Source organism: Ailuropoda melanoleuca, chromosome 8 (genome assembly GCF_002007445.2).
Source record: "Ailuropoda melanoleuca isolate Jingjing chromosome 8, ASM200744v2, whole genome shotgun sequence".
Taxonomy (NCBI): Eukaryota; Metazoa; Chordata; class Mammalia; order Carnivora; family Ursidae; genus Ailuropoda; species Ailuropoda melanoleuca.
Genome location: NC_048225.1, coordinates 77,921,771 through 77,942,873, shown reverse-complemented (window position 1 = coordinate 77,942,873; position 21,103 = coordinate 77,921,771). Strand labels below are relative to the sequence as shown.

At 37.7% G+C, this 21,103-nt stretch overlaps 1 protein-coding gene across 7 annotated transcripts in view; it reads right to left on the bottom strand.

Moving 5' to 3' along the window:
• RABGAP1L (RAB GTPase activating protein 1 like) overlaps window positions 1-21,103 on the bottom strand; it is a 741,419-nt gene that overhangs the window by 624,453 nt on the left and 95,863 nt on the right. For all 7 annotated transcript variants that reach the window (XM_034667692.1, XM_034667693.1, XM_034667696.1 and 4 more), the window contains one exon: window positions 4,561-4,627. In XM_034667692.1, the coding sequence (XP_034523583.1) occupies window positions 4,561-4,627 (67 nt within the window). The remainder of the gene's footprint in view (window positions 1-4,560; window positions 4,628-21,103) is intronic.

The window sequence follows — 21,103 nt, the reverse complement described above, 5'->3', positions numbered from 1 at the left end:
AAATAATCATGCAGTCCAAACACACAGGCAGATACTGGGAGGCAGGAAGGAGGGAGGAAAAGTGAGGAACAGGGAGAGAAGGGCAGAGAAAAAGCAGGGAGGAAGAGAGGAGGACAAGGCGGAAAAGATGAGAGAAGGAGAAAGGGGAGACAGAAGGAAGGAAGGAGGCAGAGACGGGGAAGGAGGTACAGAAAGAGAGGGGGGCAAGCACCAGAGGCCTGGGGGCAGGGGCAGCCATGGAAAAAAAACAGGAACCCAGGCTAAAAAGAGGCTCAAAGAACGAGTGAGCCCATGGGGGGAGGTGAGGCAGACAGAAGAGTCTAGATAGCAGAGACCTTAGGTATGATTTCATGAAGATCAATAATCTCTTCTGTCTCTAAGGTGCTCTAAATGGATCTTTGTTCCTTATTACCAAAATAGCCTAATTCAACAACCATCGCTTTAGGTCTTTGCAGTCCTCACAATACACCACCACAGTAATACTGTCTTATACATCAAAAGCCCTCAATAAAAGTTTCTCCTCATCAAGTATGGCATTTCTGTTATTGAACTAGACATTTCCACCATACAGCCTGGCTTGCTCCCAGCCTCTATAAAGATTCTTCCTGGGGCGCCTGGGTGGCTCAGTCGGTTGAGTGTCCAACTCTCTTGGGGTTGTGAGATCAAGCCCCGAGTCAGGCTCATGCTCAGAGAGGAGGCTGCTTGAGGATTTCTCTCCCTCTCCCTCTGCCCCGCCCCTGCTCTACTCTACCTCTAAGATAAATAAATCTTAAAAAAAAAAAAAAATCCTTCTTTATCTTTGCTGAAGAGTTCTTCCTGACTCCTTTGCCCCCACCACAAGCAGGGCTAACAAAATCAGGCACAGCAGGTAAGGGACATCTGGACAACAAAGGTCTCTGCCCAAACTAGGCCAGGTGGAACCACTAGATGCCCTCCTCTTAGGAAAACAGATTAGGAAATATAGACAGAATGTGGCAGTTTGTAGTGGGAACACAGGCAGAAAAGCCATAAGACAAAGGCCAGAGAATCCTATAGCAAGCCACAGATGAACCACTCTCAAGTGATGAGCAAGCTTAAGCTAAGGTCAAGTAGCCAGACAGTGTCATAAAGCAGACACATGATACTGAAAAGACAAAATACACAGAAAAAAATGAAAAATGTGGGATGCCTGGGTGGCACAGCGGTTGAGCGTCTGCCTTCAGCTCAGGGCATGATCCCGGCGTTATGGGATCGAGCCCCACATCAGGCTCCTCCGCTATGAGCCTGCTTCTTTTCCTCTCCCACTCCCCCTGCTTGTGTCCCCTCTCTCGCTGGCTGTCTCTATCTCTGTCGAATAAATAAATAAAATCTTAAAAAAAAACGAAAAATGTAAGTTCATGCTAATCCATCCATTCATTAAGCAAATATGAGCCTACTCTAAGCCATGGTCTATGCCTGTAAGTATCCAGCAAAGAAAACAAAACGAAATGATACCAACTCTGGAAAACATTAGCCTGTCAGTTCTCTAAACAGCAGTTTGTGATCCATTTGTGGATCGTAAAGTCAATTTAGTGGATTACGACTAGACTTTTTAATCAAGTAGAAGAAAAATAGCAGAGTTCCTTACATGCATAAGGAGTAAGAACTGTTTCATGAAAATCTTATTTCTGCTTTTTTTCACACATACAGATTTACAAGCATACTGGATTACAGTGTAAACGTATTTGTAACTGTGAGTTCATTGACTAGTCTAGTGTCAATAAATGATTAATTGTAAAGATACACAAGCTTTCTGAGGCATTTCTAGGACTTTTAAATTGCATTCCAGTTCCAAGACACTGAGCTCTACTGAGTTTTCAGCTCTTCTTGGTACCTTGCTATTAGGCTTTCCCTAGGTACTATAGGGAAGCAAACTTTGCCACCCAAAATGTATCTCTTTGGCATGTGGGTTATTTTTAGGCTGCTTATTTAAAAAAAAAAAAAAAAAAAAAAAGGCTGAAGAAGAACCTTTGACCTCCCCCCTTATGGTCACCACATAACTACAGTATAAAATAAAGCAGGTCAGGTAGTCAGAGAGGAAATTGGCAACGGCTATTTGTTAAAATGCATATGTCCCATTGTTTCTGAGTGGTCTCCCAAACACTTGTTTGCCAAACATTTACTTTTTTTCATCTTCTTTGAATTGTCTTCCTTCCCTTTGAAGTCCCCAACTTCTACCCCTTCTCCTTAGCTTAGAATGGCATATAAGCCTCATTGTCTGACTGCCTCTAGGCATCATATTCTTATGGAGTCCCCATACATAATTAAATTGAATCTTCTCCTGCTAATCTGTCTCTTGTCAATTTAATTCTTAGAACAGCCAAAAGAACCTTGAAGGGTAGAGGAAAATTTTTTCTCACCAACAGTATCAACGGCTGTGGATCAAAAATTTTCATTTCCTTATTCTTACAAGTATCTTCACCAAAAATATTCTCACTACTGGAAGAAAACTGAATCTGTTATTTGTATCCCCCCAAAACCCAATTTTATTTATAGATGATTTTGTTTATATACTATATATATATATAAGTGATATATTTGCTAAGAAATATTTTTTCATTTATAAATATGACTTTCTCTTTCATGTAGATCTTATATTAAACTAAATTTATAAATTTATAAAAAGTCTCAATTCATCTTATTAGAAAATATTCAAAGGGAAGAAAAGTCAGCATTGCTTAAAAATTATTCAAGATAAATAGAAAAGTCTCACAAATTCCGAAATTAAATATAACTGCAGGATTTTTCAAAGTTTGTCAGAATCAAGTGTAAGACAGTGAAATTTGTTTTCGAAGTGTTCACATATTTGAACAAGTCAGAAGAACATAACATCTTGCTCTAGAGGACAGAACTAAGACTAATTAGGCAAAGTTATAAGGAATATGATTTCTGGTGATTACAAAGAAATAACTTTATAATAACCAGAACTGTCCCACAGTCTTCATTAAAAGGTAGTAAGTTCCTTTTTATGAAATGTAGTCTAGCCAAAGCTCAATAATCATGTATTAAGATAGCACAAAGATCAGTAACAAATCACAACTCCTGATAACTGCAAATATAAACCCTCCCACTTTTACCAACTATTTGTTGAACAGAGCTTCAATGCTGATGAGCCCTTTGATTTCAATATGGACTCTTCAAAGTGGAGGACTACTCTTCAAGTAAGACACTCAAGACCAGGGGCCTCAGAAGTTCATGCCAATCTGTAATTCTATAATCTGCATTTAGGTTTTATGGAAAAAAAAAATCTCTGCCACTGATACACCTTAATCTTTTAAACTCTGAAAGACCATGACTAAGACCTAGGTACTCGTAAGCATTAAATGTCCCTGAACTGCCTCCTCATGGAATTTTCAGGACTGAAAATGCTATGGCTTGCCATAGGTAAAACTACTTTATTACTGATATGTTGTAAAGAAGGATGGAAGAGAGGTGGATCAATAGCTAATCTGTTTTCACATTCACTGTATCTGGTTGTCTTTAACCTTACCTTTTTCTGAAATGCTTTCTCTATATCTCTGGCTCACTGTATCAACTCCAGGAGAGCACTTACCTCACTGCCATAGTTACATACTTAAGAGATCTGTTTTCATCACAAATCTATAAACCCACAGATGCTAAGAGCTATGTTTTACTGTATCTATAACCCCAGCACTCCACACAATGCTTGGCACACAATTATGTGCTCAAAAAGGCTGAAAAAACCATTTCCAGTAGGACCATTAGAAAATCAATGTGACATTACCATGAAAAAAATGATATAATTGGTGATATTTAATTGACATTTTCAGAACTCAGCTGAAAAGATTAAAACATGTTGTGCTTGCTATCACTAAGTATTAAAATCCCAGTTAAGTCACTTTATATTTTACTATTTTAAACTTACTTGATACTCTAAGATGACTTTCCTACAACATTTCTAAATCACAAGGTAAATATATTCATTAAGTGCAATATAGAAGGTATTTCCTGTTTAAAAGTTAAGATAATTTGCTATTTTTATATCAAATACCAATTCTCAAATATATATTAACCTTCAAGAAAATTCCTTAAATAAATACCAATCCTACAATAAATATACTTTGCTAAGGACAGGTAATAAAGGAAGATAAATTCAGGAAGGGAAATGCTTTAAAGAAAACAAAAGCATTCATCACCGTACTCAAATTAATAACAGTGCATTAAAATAAATGAAAGGCACTATATTCACTCTGGATATGCCTGTTAAAATCATGTACTTGTTATTTTTGGCTCAAAGAAAAGATATCTTCCTAAGAACCCAACCAGATGAATAAATGGACATTGTCATAACACTATCCTTTTATTTGCTTTCAATCTGCATATGACTTTTTGATGGAAATTTTTCTAAATCTCTCCCTCATAAGTAATTTTAAGTTTGGGTTTCCAAAATTATTACTACCATACAGATGAAAAGTTAGAAACAATTTTGACAATATGACAAAATTTTAAAATAGAAAATACTTCTAAAATATAAATTAACTATCATCTATACTTGGTTAATGTGCTTAAGATTATCATTACCATATCCAGTAAATGCATGTCACTGTTCTTCACGTTTCGACCTGGGCTTAATAACATTCCAAAACATCTGAAAATATTGGGGGGAAAAAAAAGGACAAATAAGGTATCAAGAATATAATAAAAGCCCAGTGAGCAAAAAGCCTTTTTATAATAACTACACAATCTGAGCTCTGTTATTACAAATAGCTTTAGCTTTTTAAAAGAAACACCATAAAAAAGAATTAAGATACATAATAAAATTGCATAGAAATAAATTATCTAAATTCCCAGCTCTTTATTTCTGCATGTAAAAGGTTACCAATCATCAGAAACTGTGATAAAAATGGCCACAAATTATTGACTGAAACAAAATACAGTAGTGAGATAGGAACTGGTTTCTACATAGAAGCGAGACTTCATTTGCCTTGGAGTTATTTCAAACATATAAGTCAAAATCAACTACCCCAATTAAAAAAAAAAGGAGATTAAAAAAAATAATAATAAGACTGTGCTCACTCTTTGTATCAAGCCAGATTAACAGAAACAATTACCCTGGCCTTCAACAGTCATTTTCACTGAGTAGCCTGTTAAAATTTATTATATCCTAAGTTTGAAAAAAAGTTATATGAAACTCATTACTAAATGTGCCATTGTATTAGTGAAGATATTATCCAACATACTATATATACAATTAAATATTTGTTCTGTGCTTCCTGATGCTATAGAAGCTTTAGGAACCCCATCTACTACATCCCCTAGTACTGTATTTGTGAAGGATTTTCATGAGCTCTAAAATTCTGCTAAATCCAACATTTTCATATTTGTTAGGTTATTATTAATTCTGCTTTTTAGTAAGAAAAGTACAGTCCAGAGAAATCCAACAATATACTCAAATTCTTTTGCCTCTTAAACAGATCTTGTAAAGCTAGAGGCAATGTGATCTGTCTTCAGTATCCCTCTGCCAACTACGCATATCCACACTTACTAGAGTGTTTTTATTATAGTTTTCCAACATTTAAAAATATGCTATGGAACATTTCACACAGGAGTATGGAATGCAAATAAATTAAATATGTTAAGATTATTTAAATTTCAAAATATTGACAACTGACATGTCACTACATAATCTAATCCTTGTTATGTTCCAAAAGTTTACTTTTCTACTAGCATAACTTGTTCTTCCACGAACAAGATAAGTCCTATCCCAATATGACTCTAGTAAGTGGTAAAATAATATAAACTTCCTGCTAGTACTTTAGGATACCTTGCTCAAGGCTCTCTTCTGGCATCCAAAACTAACCAAGTACATGACACAGATTAAAGTCACTGAGCTCTGAAGATAACTTTCCAAACATATTACTGTGCCACTTAACAAAATGTAATCTACTACAAAAGAAAGAATACCCAAATATCCATAATTTTAATAATTACTATATACTGCTATCATCTTCCTATGAACTCTTATAATAAACACTACAAATAAATGTTAATTATGCAATTCATTGTACTATTTCTTCTACCATTCCCTTAAATACTTGCTAAACAAGAATAAAAAAGTGAATTCTTTTTCAGATATGAAATTTGGCCCCCCCAACTAAAAAAGTCAATGAGGACAGAAGACTTCTCTCACATTCCCTACATGCTTTGCTTTGACTTGTATCTCTCAGTTTTTTAAAGAACAATTTTCTATATTACAGAATTTTTAAGTTACAAAACTATTATGTACTCATTGTAAAAAGTTAATGGATACCAAAATGTAAAAAGAAAACATAATTTATCCTTTTTCTCGCTAATAACAGACCCCCTAAGAACCAATGTTAACAATTTAGTATGCATCCTCCCTACATTTCTTTTTGCTCTTTTTGAAAACTTACTATCATTTTGTTTGCCAAGCAACTGCAGGCAAATGATGAAATTGGTACAATTTTATATTTTTTTAATATTCCCATGTTAAATTCTATTCCAAAAAGAGCCTTGGAGGTTTAGGTTTTCCTTAAATGGCAACAGCTACCACTTTATTCTGATGATCTTTGATGTACTGCTCTTTTCCTGGTTATAAATTAAAAATTCTCCCACCAGGGCACCTGGGTGACTCAGTCAGTTAAGAGTCCGACTCTTGATTTTGGCTCAGGTGATGATCTCAGGGTTGTGAGACAACCCCAGAGTTGGGCTCCAAATTCGGCGCAAAGCCTGCTTGTCCTTCTCCCTTCCCCCTCTTCTTTTCCCCCCACCCCCCAGGCTCTCTCTCCTGTCTCTCTCAAATAAATAAACTCTTAAAAAAAAAAAAATCCTGCCACCAACCAGTAGTGTGACCTTAGAGAAAGCACCTAACATCCCCTTTTAAAAAAATATATATTCGCCATTTGAGAGAGAGAGAGAGAGAGAAAGAGGGACAGCACAAGTGGGAGGCAGAGGGAGACGGAGAGCAGGGCTGGGGGTCAATTCCAGGACTCCGGGATCAACACCTGAGCTAATGGCGGACACTTAATTGACTGAGCCACCAAGATGCCCTAGCACCTAACCCTCCTGAGCTTCTGCTTCCTCTTCCAGAAGATGGGAGAGGTATAACACATGAATTCTAAGGAGTTCTTCCAACACGAAAATTGCACAATCTTTCTCTATCAAGCTGTATTAGTCATTTCCAAATTTGTATTTCATTAAAGCACATCACGTTTCCTATGGAGACAAGCAAGGTCTATTAGGAATAATGTGTCAGTAATTAGATAGATATTATTAGTACCACAACACCTAATGTGAATATTATTTCATTGAGGCAGTCAAAGCATTTAACCTTTTCTTGTTAACTCTATAAATAATGTAGAAAACTGCCATCACACCTATTTTCTCAAGCAGCTCACAGTCTACTAGAGGAGGAAAATACAAGTAAACAGGGAACTACAACCTGATATGGTAAGTTCTGGGATCGTTGTAAGTACAGAATGTTAAGAAAGCCAAAAAGATACACACCCAACACTATTTATAATATCGTACATAGCTGAACTGCCCAAAATCTGAAATCAAACCTCCTGAGAATGAGATAATGATAGTATATTATTACATTAATTCTAGCATATACTATTTAATGCTTTAAGTCAGACATTACCATATTGCTACATTTACATTTCAAAACAACCTGCATATGAGAAATGACAAACTAGTTTTCATGAAGGTAGAAGTGATTTGTCCGAACAACACGGGTATTAAGTTAAACGACTGAGATTTGAGCCCATGTCCATGATCCAAAACTGCAGATCTTTTACATATTATACTCTATCACCTCCCAAGCCTATCAGAAAGTTTATAAACTCCCCATGTGACCCAGGGCAAGTTATACACTGCAACATCTCACTTTCCACAGTTCCGAAATACAAATGTTATCTGCTTAAAAGTTCACTATGTTCATGTAAAGGTGAAACAAAAACCCTCAGGGTGAAAGTACACTGTGAACTATAAAGCAGTGCCCAATTATACATTAGTATTACAACTGCCACTATTATTTTTTTTAAAGACTTTATTTATTTGAGAGAGTGAGAGAGACAGTGTACAAGCAGGGGAAGGAGCAGAGGCGGAGGGAGAAGCAGACTCCCCGCTGAGCAGAAAGCCCAACACAGGGTGGGGGTGGGAGGGTTCAATCCCAGGACCCTGAGATCATGATCTGAGCTGAAGGCAGACACTTAACCAACTGAACCACCCAGATGCCCCTACAACTGCCACTATTACTAAGAAAAGAAAACTTAACCTTCCATAATACTTTGAGTTTCTACTCAGAACAGAGCTTTAAACAGTTTTTAATACCAAGTTACCATCCATACAAACACCAAAACAGCATATCTAGCACTGCTTTAGACTTAAGTGATAGAAAAAAGTAATAAAAACCAAAGATGATATGTTCATGTTCTGTACCAGGAAACTAAATTGCTTTACTTTTCCTTCAGTCCATCAAATAATTAGGATTCTATCTACCTCCATAGAGACTATGGATAAAAACGAAGAAGAGAAGAAAGGAAAAGGAAAGGAGGCAAGCATCTACCAATGTCTGTTAAGGAACACTGTCTCTTAACTGAACTTCTGTTGTTAAAAATGAAACAGTGACAGTATGTCAGAAGGAGGTAAACAGAAATACAAAGAAAAGCTGTAATTCAATCATACTTTTTCAGAATATCCAAGAACACGAAAAAATAAATTTTGTAAAAATTAGAATCCAGTCAGTCTCACACTAAAGAAGTTAAGAGCCAAAGACAGTTGGAAAAGCCTCCCAGGTGAGAAATGCGGGGATTGTTTTTCCCTCACTAACAGGATCAAGCAGAGATAGATACACAGACATTCCTCACCAAGCACAGTATGGGGAACCATGACAATATCCACACAAGCTGAACTGGGCAAAATGATGTTATGATCAGTGGGGACAATTATGATTGTTCTGCAATCTTTATTTTTGTCAAAACTTCAAAAACTCTTTGCTGCCAGTTATAAGTATACAACTAATGAAGAAAAAAAAAGTAAAACTATTATTTATTTAGTACTTTGTAATTTAAAGCACTTAGAAACACTGACAAAGTGTTTTATTTCTCTGGAAACAATTATTGAGTTCAAACAGAGCTTGCTTTCTTCTCATATAATTTACAATACAGAATAACCATTTTTTTTCCTATGCCCTGATAAACACTCATATTCCTTTCTAAATTTGAATCAGCTTCCAATATTTTATCCTTTGCACTTTCAATGTTATGAAATATCTGAGGGTTCCTTTAATGTGAAGTTTTTGCTGGCATTTCCTCCAGGACATTCATCCTTTTCATCACACTTTCCTTACTTATGCTGCTAAATTAATCCTCACTGTGTTCTTTTGGCTGCCTATGTAGATTCCACTGAACAGTGGCAATGTCAACATTCCCAGGGTCCTATTTCTTTATAATTCCATTTATGTCCTATTCAAATCCTGCAAAGTTATTTGTATAGTGCAGTAAAAGTTCTGCCATGCTACATGCATACTATTCATTGTTGCTTCCCGTCACGATACATGAATTTTTTTAAGATTATTTATTTGAGAGAGCGAGAGATAGCAGTGCATGTGTGTGTGTGCTTGTGTGTGTGGGTCTGTGTGTGTGGGAGTGAGTGAGTGAGTGAGGGGGTGGAGGCAGAGAAAGAGGGAGAGAATCCTCAAGCAGACTCCCTGTTGAGCATGGAGCCCGATGTGGGGCTCAATCCCAGGACCCTGAGATCACGACCTGAGCCAAAATCAAGAGTTGGACGCTCAACCAACCGACCACCCAGGCTCCCCGCATGATTGTTTTCAATTGCATGCTTATATCACATGTCTTCCAAAACTCAGCTGAAGAAACTGCATGATCTCCAGTCTTGTCATTATCACTCCCTTTCAACATGGCAACTAACTTTAAAATTTTGGCCTGAATGCTAGCAAAACTAAGTAGAATTTTCTTTTTTATTGCAGTCTTTAATCCAAAGTAGAAATAAATATTCCATTTCAACCCTGAGCAGCCTTCTATTCCTACTGAAACTTAAAGATGACAGAGTGACTTTACTGTGCTCTTTATATTCACCAGACCTTTTCAGAATGGCTGACACCACAGCTTCATACAGGACGTAGGTCTCTTCCTATCTTTATTCTGCTGTCATCATTTCTAAGTCTTCTAAGATCATATGCAATTTCACTTTCAGCATTATCACTTTTCATTTCTTTGCTGCACTCTTATCTTTGTTGGCCAACTCTTCCAATTTATCCATATCTATGAAATGTTATGCAGGTTTATCACTGAGTGTTACGGAGGTAACACAACAACACACTTTGCTGTCTGGGAGTGAGCTAAGTAACAGATGCACTGTTATCATTTTCAAGAGAATTTCAAGGAAGTGATGTGACTAGTCGCTGATCTTGTATTCATGTGGTGACCGTGAAATGAAGAGTTAACGGCAGAGTTATTACTTTCTGCAATTACTCATAATTAATATATCATGATAACAAAAATTTGAACCATGTGGCTGCAGGACTGTTGTTATTTAAACCAAAGTAACATAAATTTGTGCATTATCATAACTGCAAAGCAAGGACTACTTGTACATACACAAAAGTGCTAAAAATCTAGCCAAGGTTTTGTCTTCTCATGGTGGCAGTCCACTCCGACTCTACAGGCAACTCTGATTTCCACTTACCACTCAAAACAGTCTCCGTAAAAATCATGATTGTGATACTAGTGATAATACCACCAACAGTAATAACAGCAAGCATTTATTAAACATTTATTCTGAGTCAGGGACTATTCCAAATACTTTACAGATGTTATCTAATTTTTTCCTCCCAAAATTCTTAAGAGGTATTATTCACAATTTACAAATTAGAAACCGAAGCACAGAGAAATTAAATAACTTGGCCTAGGTCATTGTAGAGCCAGGATTTAAACCCAGATGAAGGACTCCAGAGTTGGTGATCTTAAAAACTTTACTAGCTTCAGTGCCATCAGTCACAGGGAGAAGTCTCTCCCTTAGGTTTTATACTTATCAGCTAAAGAGGTTTAAAAAACTAGTTGTTCTTTTCTTTCCATTCTTCAGGTGGGAAATTTTTATTTTTTCTCCTAAGATTACCTGGAATACTAGACTGATTACTAGAAAAAAAATAAAATAGATGCTTAGGGGGCGTCCAGGTGGCTCCATCAGTTGAACATCCGACTGTTGATTTCAGCTTAGGTCATGATCTCAGGGTTGTGGGATTAAGCCCTTCAACACGGGTTCGTGCTCAGCATAGGGTCTGCTTGAGATTCTCTCTCTTCCTCTCCCTTTGCCTCACCCCCGACTCATGCTCTCGCATGCGCACTCTCTTTCTCTCTCGCTCTCAAATAAAATCTTTTTTTTAAAGATATTTAAAATAGATGCTTAAGATGTTTCAGATCGGCTACCAGTGCAGAGAATTTAATCTATGAAAAGGTTATAAAAGAAGAGGAAATATTTTTAGGTCCTTTTTTTTTCTTTTTAAATTATCAACCAATAACTTCAAAAATATACAACCACCTCTAAGCATACCATCTTGGGGCAATAACGTTCCCATTAACTCCCGCATTATAACGGATCAAAATTTGAAATGCAGAACCATATTCAAATATGAATACTTTCACTAAATCTTTTCAAGTACAAAAGGAGAACCTAGTTATACTCAAAAAAAATAGATTAAAAATGATTAGAACAATCAAACTAATAAACTTCAAAATCTAACACGGCTTAATTATTGCTAAAAACATTTAGTAAATCAACTATTTTGCTTTGCTATTCAACAGGAATAATACAGAAATTTAGATGATGATACATTATTTGGGTTTTTGCATATACCAGATATATGCATCAAAACCATTAAAAGAATTGCTGCAACAGCCAGTCAATCCAAGTCTGTGAATTCATGTTCCATTCCTGCTTTTGTTGAGACCTTTCTGCTGCAAGTCTCTGGTGTCAGGTAGTATGTGGTCCATGATAGACCTCCCCTGGCAGACACAAACGGTTGGGTTCACCTACAGTTCCATGCAAGTCAGGCCTGGGTGCCTGACACTCCCAAAAGGATGATCTCTCTCTTCCTGTTATCCACCTGCACTTTCCCATCCCCAGGCCTAGAAGATAGTATTTTATGCCCCAAATGCACTAAGAGAAATAAGATGATGATGAAAAGATTAATTGTGATGGGGAAGGATTGAACACACCAACACCATTCCCTTTCGATGGGCCCTATCTTAATAAAGAATAAAAGGCGGCGCGCCCACAGCTACACTGGTGTGCATCCCAGGGATTGCTGTGCTCTGTGCTACCCATCCTCAGTTTGCCAATGCCTGGAGTACAGATGTGAATGTCTGGATTTTGTACTTGGGGTTTGCCAAGAAGTGACTGCTACTGCTGCTTTAAATATTTAGTTATACAGAATATAATTTGTTTTAATTAATAGATTTTTTAAAGTAGTTTTAGGCTTTCAGAAAAACTAAGCAGAAAGTACAGGGTCCTAAAATACTGCCCCAACCCCTTCCTCTACTACCAACATCCTGCACCACAGTGATACACTCGTTGAACCCACATTGACTTATCATTATCACCCAAAGCCCATACTTGACAACAGCGTTCTCTTTTCCTGTTCTACAGTCTATAGGTTTTGACAAGCATATAATGGCCACCTACATCCACCATTACAGTGTCATCAAAATAGCTTTTACTGCTCTAAAACTTTCATGTTCCATCTATTCAACACTCTCTTCCTCCAACCCCTGACCACTGATCTTTTCACAGTCTCCATAGCTTTGCCTTTTCTAGAATGTCATACACCTGGAATCAGAGTAGCCTTTTCAGATTGAATTATTTCACAGCAATATGCATTTAAGGTTCCTCCTTTCCATGGCCTGATAGCCCACTTCTTTTTAGTGATTATTCCATTCCCTGCATGTACCTTGGTTTTTTATTCATTCACATATTAAAAGTCATCTTCACTGCTTCCAACTTTGGGCAATTATGAATAAAGCTGCTATAAACAAATAAACAAGGAAACAAATGCCAAATGAAGATCTGAAGTTGTAGATATATATAAAAATTTGGAATTAAGAGACCTCAGGGTTGAGATTAAAAATTTGGAAATCATTCATTTATAGACATATTTAAAGCCCTATATCTAAAGAAACTGGATGAGGTAACTAAGGAGTAAGTGTGGTAGAGGAAAGACTGATAAACTAATGTCATCAAGAATGAAAAATCAAATAAAATCTACTATACAAGTAGAAAGTAGGCCAAGAGCATGGACATTTCATCCAGAGTAATAAGAGAAAAGGCAGAATATGTGATACAGATTAGATAAACTGGTAGACAAGGTGATGTAATATCTAAAGTTCTATTATTGTTTCTATTATCTTAAATAAGAGATCATTGGTTGAGAGTAAACGTGGTAGAAGACATGGTGAACATTTAAAGAGAAGGTGTGAAATAGCCTAGGAAAGGGATGAAATAGCTTGTCTAGTAAAATGAAATAGAGATGCTAGCAACACAAAGGTACACCTGAGGTTATGGTCATGGACCTCAAGTGAAGCCAATCAGCATGGCTGTATGTCTGTTATTTCCCCAGCTGCATTCAGTTATTAATAGGTGTTGGTGCAAAGAAGCAGAAAGCTGGAATTAACTAGAGATGGGAATATGCCAGGCAAGTGGAAAAATGGAAAAGAAAATAAGGGAGTTGTGCGAGTATAATTTATAAAGACAGATGATGGAATCTAAATTGGGACAAAGATAAATAAAAAAGTAAAAACATGAAGTGAGTGGGTGGGGGACAGTAAATCATGATGGGACCATAGTCTCAGTGAGATGAAAGAATGAATGGAATTGAGAAAATGAGAATGAATTAGAGAGATAAGTGATCGTGATCACTTAAGTGAGAAGTGATCAGACAATGGGATACCTGATACTGAGATTGTGAAGGGAGTGCAGTCATTGATAATGACAAATTACAGAGTATGATGGTGGAAGTAAGTGGTGGAGGGAGGGAGACAAGAAGAGGTCAAGAAACTAAGAAGGTAGGTTATTAGAAAAATCATCTACAGAGATACTGAAACTGCCATAAATTAGGATAAGCCTAATAATTAGAGAAAGACAATGAACCAGGAGCTGAAATCTTCAAAGAATGATGGGAATCCCAAGGACGTGTAGATAACTGCAACAAGAGAGACTGGCAGATGGGGAAGTCTGAGAGCATCAACTTCAAAGCTGAGTTTTCAATGGGGGAAGAGGAAAACAGTCTGGAAGGAAGCAAGGACACGCAAGAGCAAAGGTACAAGAGGTGGGAGGAGAGAAAACAGCCATCACTTGAAAAGACTGTAAAGGAAGCAGTACACTCGGGTGAAAGCCCAGTTTATGTAAAGTGAAGGTAACATTCAGAAATCAGGTTGAGGATGAAAGGAACTGTGCTGTGATGCACTATGAGTTCCAGAGTGTAGCATGGAATGTTCCAGAAGCTGGGTAAAGGTGGAAGATGAGAGTCAGAAAACAGGATATCCAGGGGATCAGGATTTGAGTATTGTGGAAAACCCAGGAGTCCTGGACTTTTTACAAGGTCTGAAAGAAACAGGGAAAAATAAAATAAAATAAAATATAAAATAATAAAATAAAATAAACAAAATAAAATAAAATAAAAAATAAAAGATTTCAGCAAGGCTGAAGACTGAGGTGGGAAGAAGAAGGATCTTGGCAAGAGCATGCAGAGCTCTGGAAAACCCTGTTTTACTCCAGTTTGGGACAACCAAGGTGCATAAGTCAAGGAAGGGGCAGTACTACCAGAGATATATGGGCATCCTTTTCCTATTATTGATGGTGGGGTAGGAACGGGAACAGAATATATGAGTGTGGAAGAGTTTTTACTTGAAGTGCATCAGGGTAAGAGAACTACTTCTGGGTATCCAAAGACACTCTGGATTAATGAGTTTGCAGAACTGTAAACTCAAAAATATATTTACTACGCATTAGCTCATAATGCTCCCTAAAAGACAAGGTCCAAAATAGCTGTCCTATATCCACACAGAGAGACCTTCAATTAGGTAAATGCTCATTTTCTACAATCAATAAAAGTTACGTATACATACACCCCCAAGGAACAACAAAACGCTCTTGTGTTGGAGTCCCCAAGACCACTCCAGGTTCGAAGATTTGCTAGGAGGACTCACAGGACTCAGCATAGAGTTGTACTTACGGCTATGATTCATTACAGTGAAGAGATACAAAGCAAAAGGAAAAGGTGCACAGGGTGAAGTTCAGAGTCCTCTCCCTCTGGAATCACTGAGAACACATTTAATTTCTCCAGTAATGAGTTGTGACATGTGTGAAAAGTTGTTTACCAGGGAAAATTCAGAGACTCGGTGTCCAAGGTTTTACTGGGGGCTGGTCACACAGGCATCCTTTGCCTAGGATGTAACAAAATTCCAGACTCCAGAAGAAAAGCAAGTGTTCACCATAAATCATGCTGTTTCTACAAACAGTTGAGGCACAGTGAGCCACTCATCAGTTCTGGGAATGGTGGGAACCTTCCTGAAATCCAACTTTTCAGATGCCATTCAAGAACCAACCCTACAAGCAGACCTTTAGGAATAGCAGTTTCAGCTCTACTATGTTAACTCTCTTCTGCAGAGTCCTATCTTGATATTTACATTCTAAGTAAAGAGAACTTCAATATAAAATAATGTCATCTGTGTGTAAAATAATATAGATTCTTCAGGAGTTCAATTCCATTTAAAAGACTTTATTTAAAACTTTGATCAGTTATCAAAAGTATAACAATCTTCTACAGTACAGCGGAATAATGAAGTAACTGACCAAAATATATGAACCTTAAAGAAAACATGTGAATACCAATTAGAAAAATCACATAAGAGGGACACCCGGGTGGTTCAGTCAGTTAAGCATCTGACTCTTGATTTCAGTGCAGGTCAGATCTCAGGGTTGTGAGATTGAGGCCCATGCCGCCTCCACACTGGGCTTGGAGCCTGCTTAAGATTTTCTCTCCTCCTCCCTCTGCCCCTCCCCTCTCCTCTCCTCTCTCTCTCTCTCTCACTTCCTCCCTCTTAAAAAAAAAAAAGAAAGAAAAAAGAAAAATCACAAGAATAAAAAGGATGAGTAAACTTATTAAAACAGTTAAAATAGAAAAAATTAATATTTAAAGCATAAATACAAAATTTCACATATAATTTATTTAATTTTTGTTAATTGCCTAATGTCCTACTAAATAAAAATATTTTATGTAGTTCTTCCTCCCTCTTCAAATGAACCAAAGTTCTTTAAAAAAAAAAAAACCTGCCATTATAAAAAAGGATAAAACATTAGTATTTAAGCAATGCTTACTAGTGACATAAAATAATTATATCTATAGATACTTAATACCTCTCCTTGCATCTTCCCACCAAAATAAGTCATACAAAAGAGTCAAATGAAAAGGCCTTTAGGAATAGCAAGACATCCTGATTCAAACTCTCACACTGTCTCTTAACTAGTTATATTTCTTAACAAGGTAAAATGGCATGCTTTAGCTTCCTCCCCAACACCACCACCAAAAAATTTAACTAAAAAGATAATTCACTTTACAGGACTTCTTCAGCATGAAAAAAACTGTGCATTAAACACTCAGGATGGAAATGGACATATGGTTGGCTCAGTTGTTAAGCGTCTGCCTTTGGCTCAGGTCATGATCCCAGAGTTCTGGGATCAAGCCCCACATCGGGCTCCCCGCTCAGCGGGGAGTCTGCTTCTCTCTCTCCCTCTCCCCCAGCTCGTGCTTGTCTCGCTCACTCTCTCAAATAAATAAATAATCTTAATTTAAAAAAAAAAGGAAGTGGACATATGGCAAAAATCACTAAATAGTTCTTATCCTTGCCATTATCACTATTACGACAGCTAAAAAGAAAAAAAAAAAAAACTAAAATAACCAGGGGTTGGGGCACCTGGGTGGCTCAGTCAGTTAAGCATCTCCCTTTGGCTAAGGTCATGATCCCAGAGTCCTGGGATTGAGCCCCGTGCTCAACAGGGAGCCTGCTTCTCCCTCAGCCTGCCACTCTGCCTGCTTGTGCTCTCTCTCTCTTTCTGACAAGTAAATAAATAAAATCTTAATAAAATAAAGTAAAATAAAATAAAATAAAATAACCAAGGGCACCTGGGTGGCTCAGTCAGTTAAGTGTCTGATTCTTGATTTCAGGTCATGATGTCAGGGTTGTGAGGTCAAGCCCTGCATCAGGCTCCACACTAAGTGCGGAGCCTGCCTGAGATTCTCTCTCTCTGCCTCTCCCCACTAAATAAATAAATAAATAAATAAATAAATAAATAAATAAATAAATCTACCTATCTATCTAAAATAACCATTTTCTTCCCACCCCCACCTCCCAGAAATGTATTTCAATCTATCTATCTATCTATCTATCTATCTATCTATCTATCTAAAATAACCATTTTGTTCCCACCCCCACCCCCCAGAAATGTATTTCAAACTTCATCTATGGGACTGGTTGATTTTATCAGGTATTAATTCAATTAGTCACTCGAGGTCCAATTAGATGAGAAAACACAATAATTTGAATGGCGAAAGTTTACTATAAAGAATTACTAACTATAATAGGAGAGTAACAATAAAGAGAATTCTTTTTTTTTTTCCAAGATTTTATTTATTTATGTGACAGAGAGACAGCCAGCCAGAGAGGGAACACAGCAGGGGAGTGGGAGAGGAAGAAGCAGGCTCCCAGCGGAGGAGCCCGATGTGGGACTCGATCCCGGAATGCCGGGATCACGCCCTGAGCCGAAGGCAGGCACCCAACGCCTGTGCCACCCAGGCACCCCAATAAAGAGAATTCTAAAGAACATTCCAACGCTAAGGGGGAATACACCAAGAAAAAGCAAACTTGGAAGGAGGATCCTCTCCCTAAAGCTGGTATTCTCTTACTAGAGAAAGTATGGTTGTAGCAAAGTTTACTGGACTGCCCAGGCAAAGCTGGACCACAAGCAAGCAGGAAATAACCCACTTAGGTGCAGGCAGCCAAGTCTGGCAGGCAAGTGAACAAAGGAAATCAGAGCTCCTGGAGCCAGCTCACTGGCAGAAATGGTGTGAGGCCTGAGGCCCACAGTATCCGTGTCTGGAGGTCCACAGGAAGATCTTGCTGAGCCAGGATCAGGATTCTGAGCTTGAGGAGGGAGTGCATGCACTGGTTCCAAAGCTGGAGCACAGCACCACTAGATGTCCCATAATCTTAAAGCAAGAGCAAGAACCACCACAGCACACTAGAACCCCAGAGAAGACCCTTCCTCCTGTGGTGTCTCTCCAGCACCCTCTACTGGCTCACTGTAATATTGCGCTTGCTGCAAAGAAGAAATACATAAAGCTCCGCTAACATCAAAGAGGGTAGATTTGGAAACAAGAGGCAATAAATCGATAACTGGCATAAGATATAGTTAAAACACCCTACTTCTCCTACTTAGAACCCTAAATTTCGAGGCGCCTGAGTGGCTCAGTCCGTTGGGCGTCTGCCTTAGGCTCAATTCATGATCGCAGGGTCCTGGGATTGGAGCCCTACATCTCGCTCCCTGCTCAGTGGGGAGTCTGCCTCTCCCTCTGCCCTCTCACCCACGCTCATGTGCTCTCTCTCTCTCTCAAATAAATGAATAAAATCTTGGGGGGAAAAAAAGAACCCTAAATTTCTTAAACCAATAAATTATTTTCTAATTTAAATTGAGAATGTAAATTGGCTTATGCACTATGGAAAAATACGGATGCTCCTCAAAAAATTAAAGATAGATCTATCATCCGAAAATCCCATTTCTGGGTATACACCCATGGAAATAAAAATAGGATATCAGAGATATATGCACTCTCGTGTTTACTGCAACATTATTCACAATAGCCAAGATAAGAAAACAATCTAAATGCTCATCAATGGATGGCTGGATAAAGAAAATGTGGTACATGGATACAATGGAATATTATTCAGCCATGAGAAAACAAGAATTCCTCCCATTTGTGACCACAGGGATGGACTTGAGGACACTGTGTTAAGTTATAAATGAGGATGAGAAAGACAAATACTGTATGATCTCACTTATATGTGGAATCTGAAAGAGCCAAACTCAGGAAAGCAGGGAGGAAAATGATGGTTACCAGGGAAGGGGGTGGGGGGGATAGGAAAGATGCTGTATAGTACACAAACTTGCAACTAGTAGTAAATAAGTCCTAGAGATCGAATGTACAACACAGTGAGTATAGACAACAATACTGTATTATCATCAAACTTGCTAAGAGATGAGATCTTATGAAAAAGAAATAATTATGATATGACAGAGGTGCTAACTATTGCTACAAGGGCAATCATATCACAATATATGAATACATAAAATTGACATACTGTACACCCTACGTTTACACAATGTTATATGTCAAATATATTTCAATTAAAAAAAAAACTACTTCCACATTTGAACAACCTGGAACCCTCCTCAACCAGGACCTGGTAGTCTCTCTGTTCATAACTGTCTTGATTAATCACTTTAAGTTAAATAAAGCTAAGTAAAAATCTCTCACCACTGGAAAAATCATTTAGAAATTATTGTATTAAAGTAGTATAGTATGACTTAACAGGATTCAAAAGGAGCTCCCTCAAATAGAGGTCTACAGATTGTACCAATGTAAATTTTCTAGTTTGTATACTGTACTATAATTATGTATGATGTTACCATTGGGGGAAGCTGGGGAAAGTGTATATGGAGCCTCTCTGTACTATAACTGTAACTTCCTGTGAGTCCATAATTGTCTCAAATTTAAAAGTTCACTTAAAGATGAGCTCTAAGACATCTAGAATAGATCAACTTATAAAACATGTTACAGAAAACAATGTTTTCATTACCAATATTTTTTAAAAAGTAGTTCTTAAAATATGATGCTGAAAAAGTAATAGCATTATCTACATACTTTTTTTTTTTAAGATTTTATTTATTTATTTGACAGAGATAGAGACAGCCAGCGAGAGAGGGAACACAGGCAGAGGGAGTGGGAGAGGAAGAAGCAGGCTCATAGCAGAGGAGCCTGATGGGGGCTCGATCCCAGAACGCCGGGATCACGCCCTGAGCCGAAGGCAGACGCTTAACCGCTGTGCCACCCAGGCGCCCCTATCTACATACTTCTACAGTGCATCAGGTGCCAACAATGAAGATACTGAAAATTCTGTTCAGCCCATCTGAGAGATAGAAGCTTCCAATTATTCACCTGATGATGCCAATAGTTCCTCACCAATTGTCACTTGAAATTATTATCAGAGAACAATGAAATATCCTGTTTTCCTAAGGAAGAAGAAAGTTATCTTTCTACTGCCTTAAAAGAAAACTCAAAGATCTCAGGAAGGAAAGGAAGAAAGAAAGAACTCAAAGAGGACCAATAAGTAAGTTCATAGAACAGATTTTTAAAATACTGTGGAGGGGCACCTGGGTGGCTTAGTCAGTTGGGCATCTGGCTCTTGATTTCAGCTCAGGTCATGATCTCAGGGTCGTGAGATCCAGCCCCGCACCAGGCTCCAAGCTGGGCATGGGGGCCTGCTTGGGATTCTGTCTCTCCTTCTCCCCCTTCCCCACACCATTCAAGCTCACTTGTGTTCTCTCTCAAATAAATAAACAAAACAAAATATTATAGAGACTTCGGATGACATCCCTAATTTTTTCTCATTTCAGGATGGAGAATGATGTCCTTTAAGAAAAATTATTAGAACCTCTAAAGCTCTTGATTTCACAGATACTATAATTTCCATAAAAGAATAAAAGATACAAATCAAACTAACATCTAGGCAACCTGAGGTCAGTTACTTGAGCTTCTTTCTAAATTAAACGATAACTTGCTAGAGTGAGGGTAAAAATAAATGCTAGGTAAATCCAGCAAAAGACCTTCAGAATAGTCCAACACCAAATCAGATCAGCCCAAAAATAATAAACAGTTGAAGTTCTACCATTCCCTTACTCTAGCGATATCAAATCATATTAGAAAACTGTTCTGAGAGAAAAGAGCCCCAGGTGGTTTTTATTTTCAGTA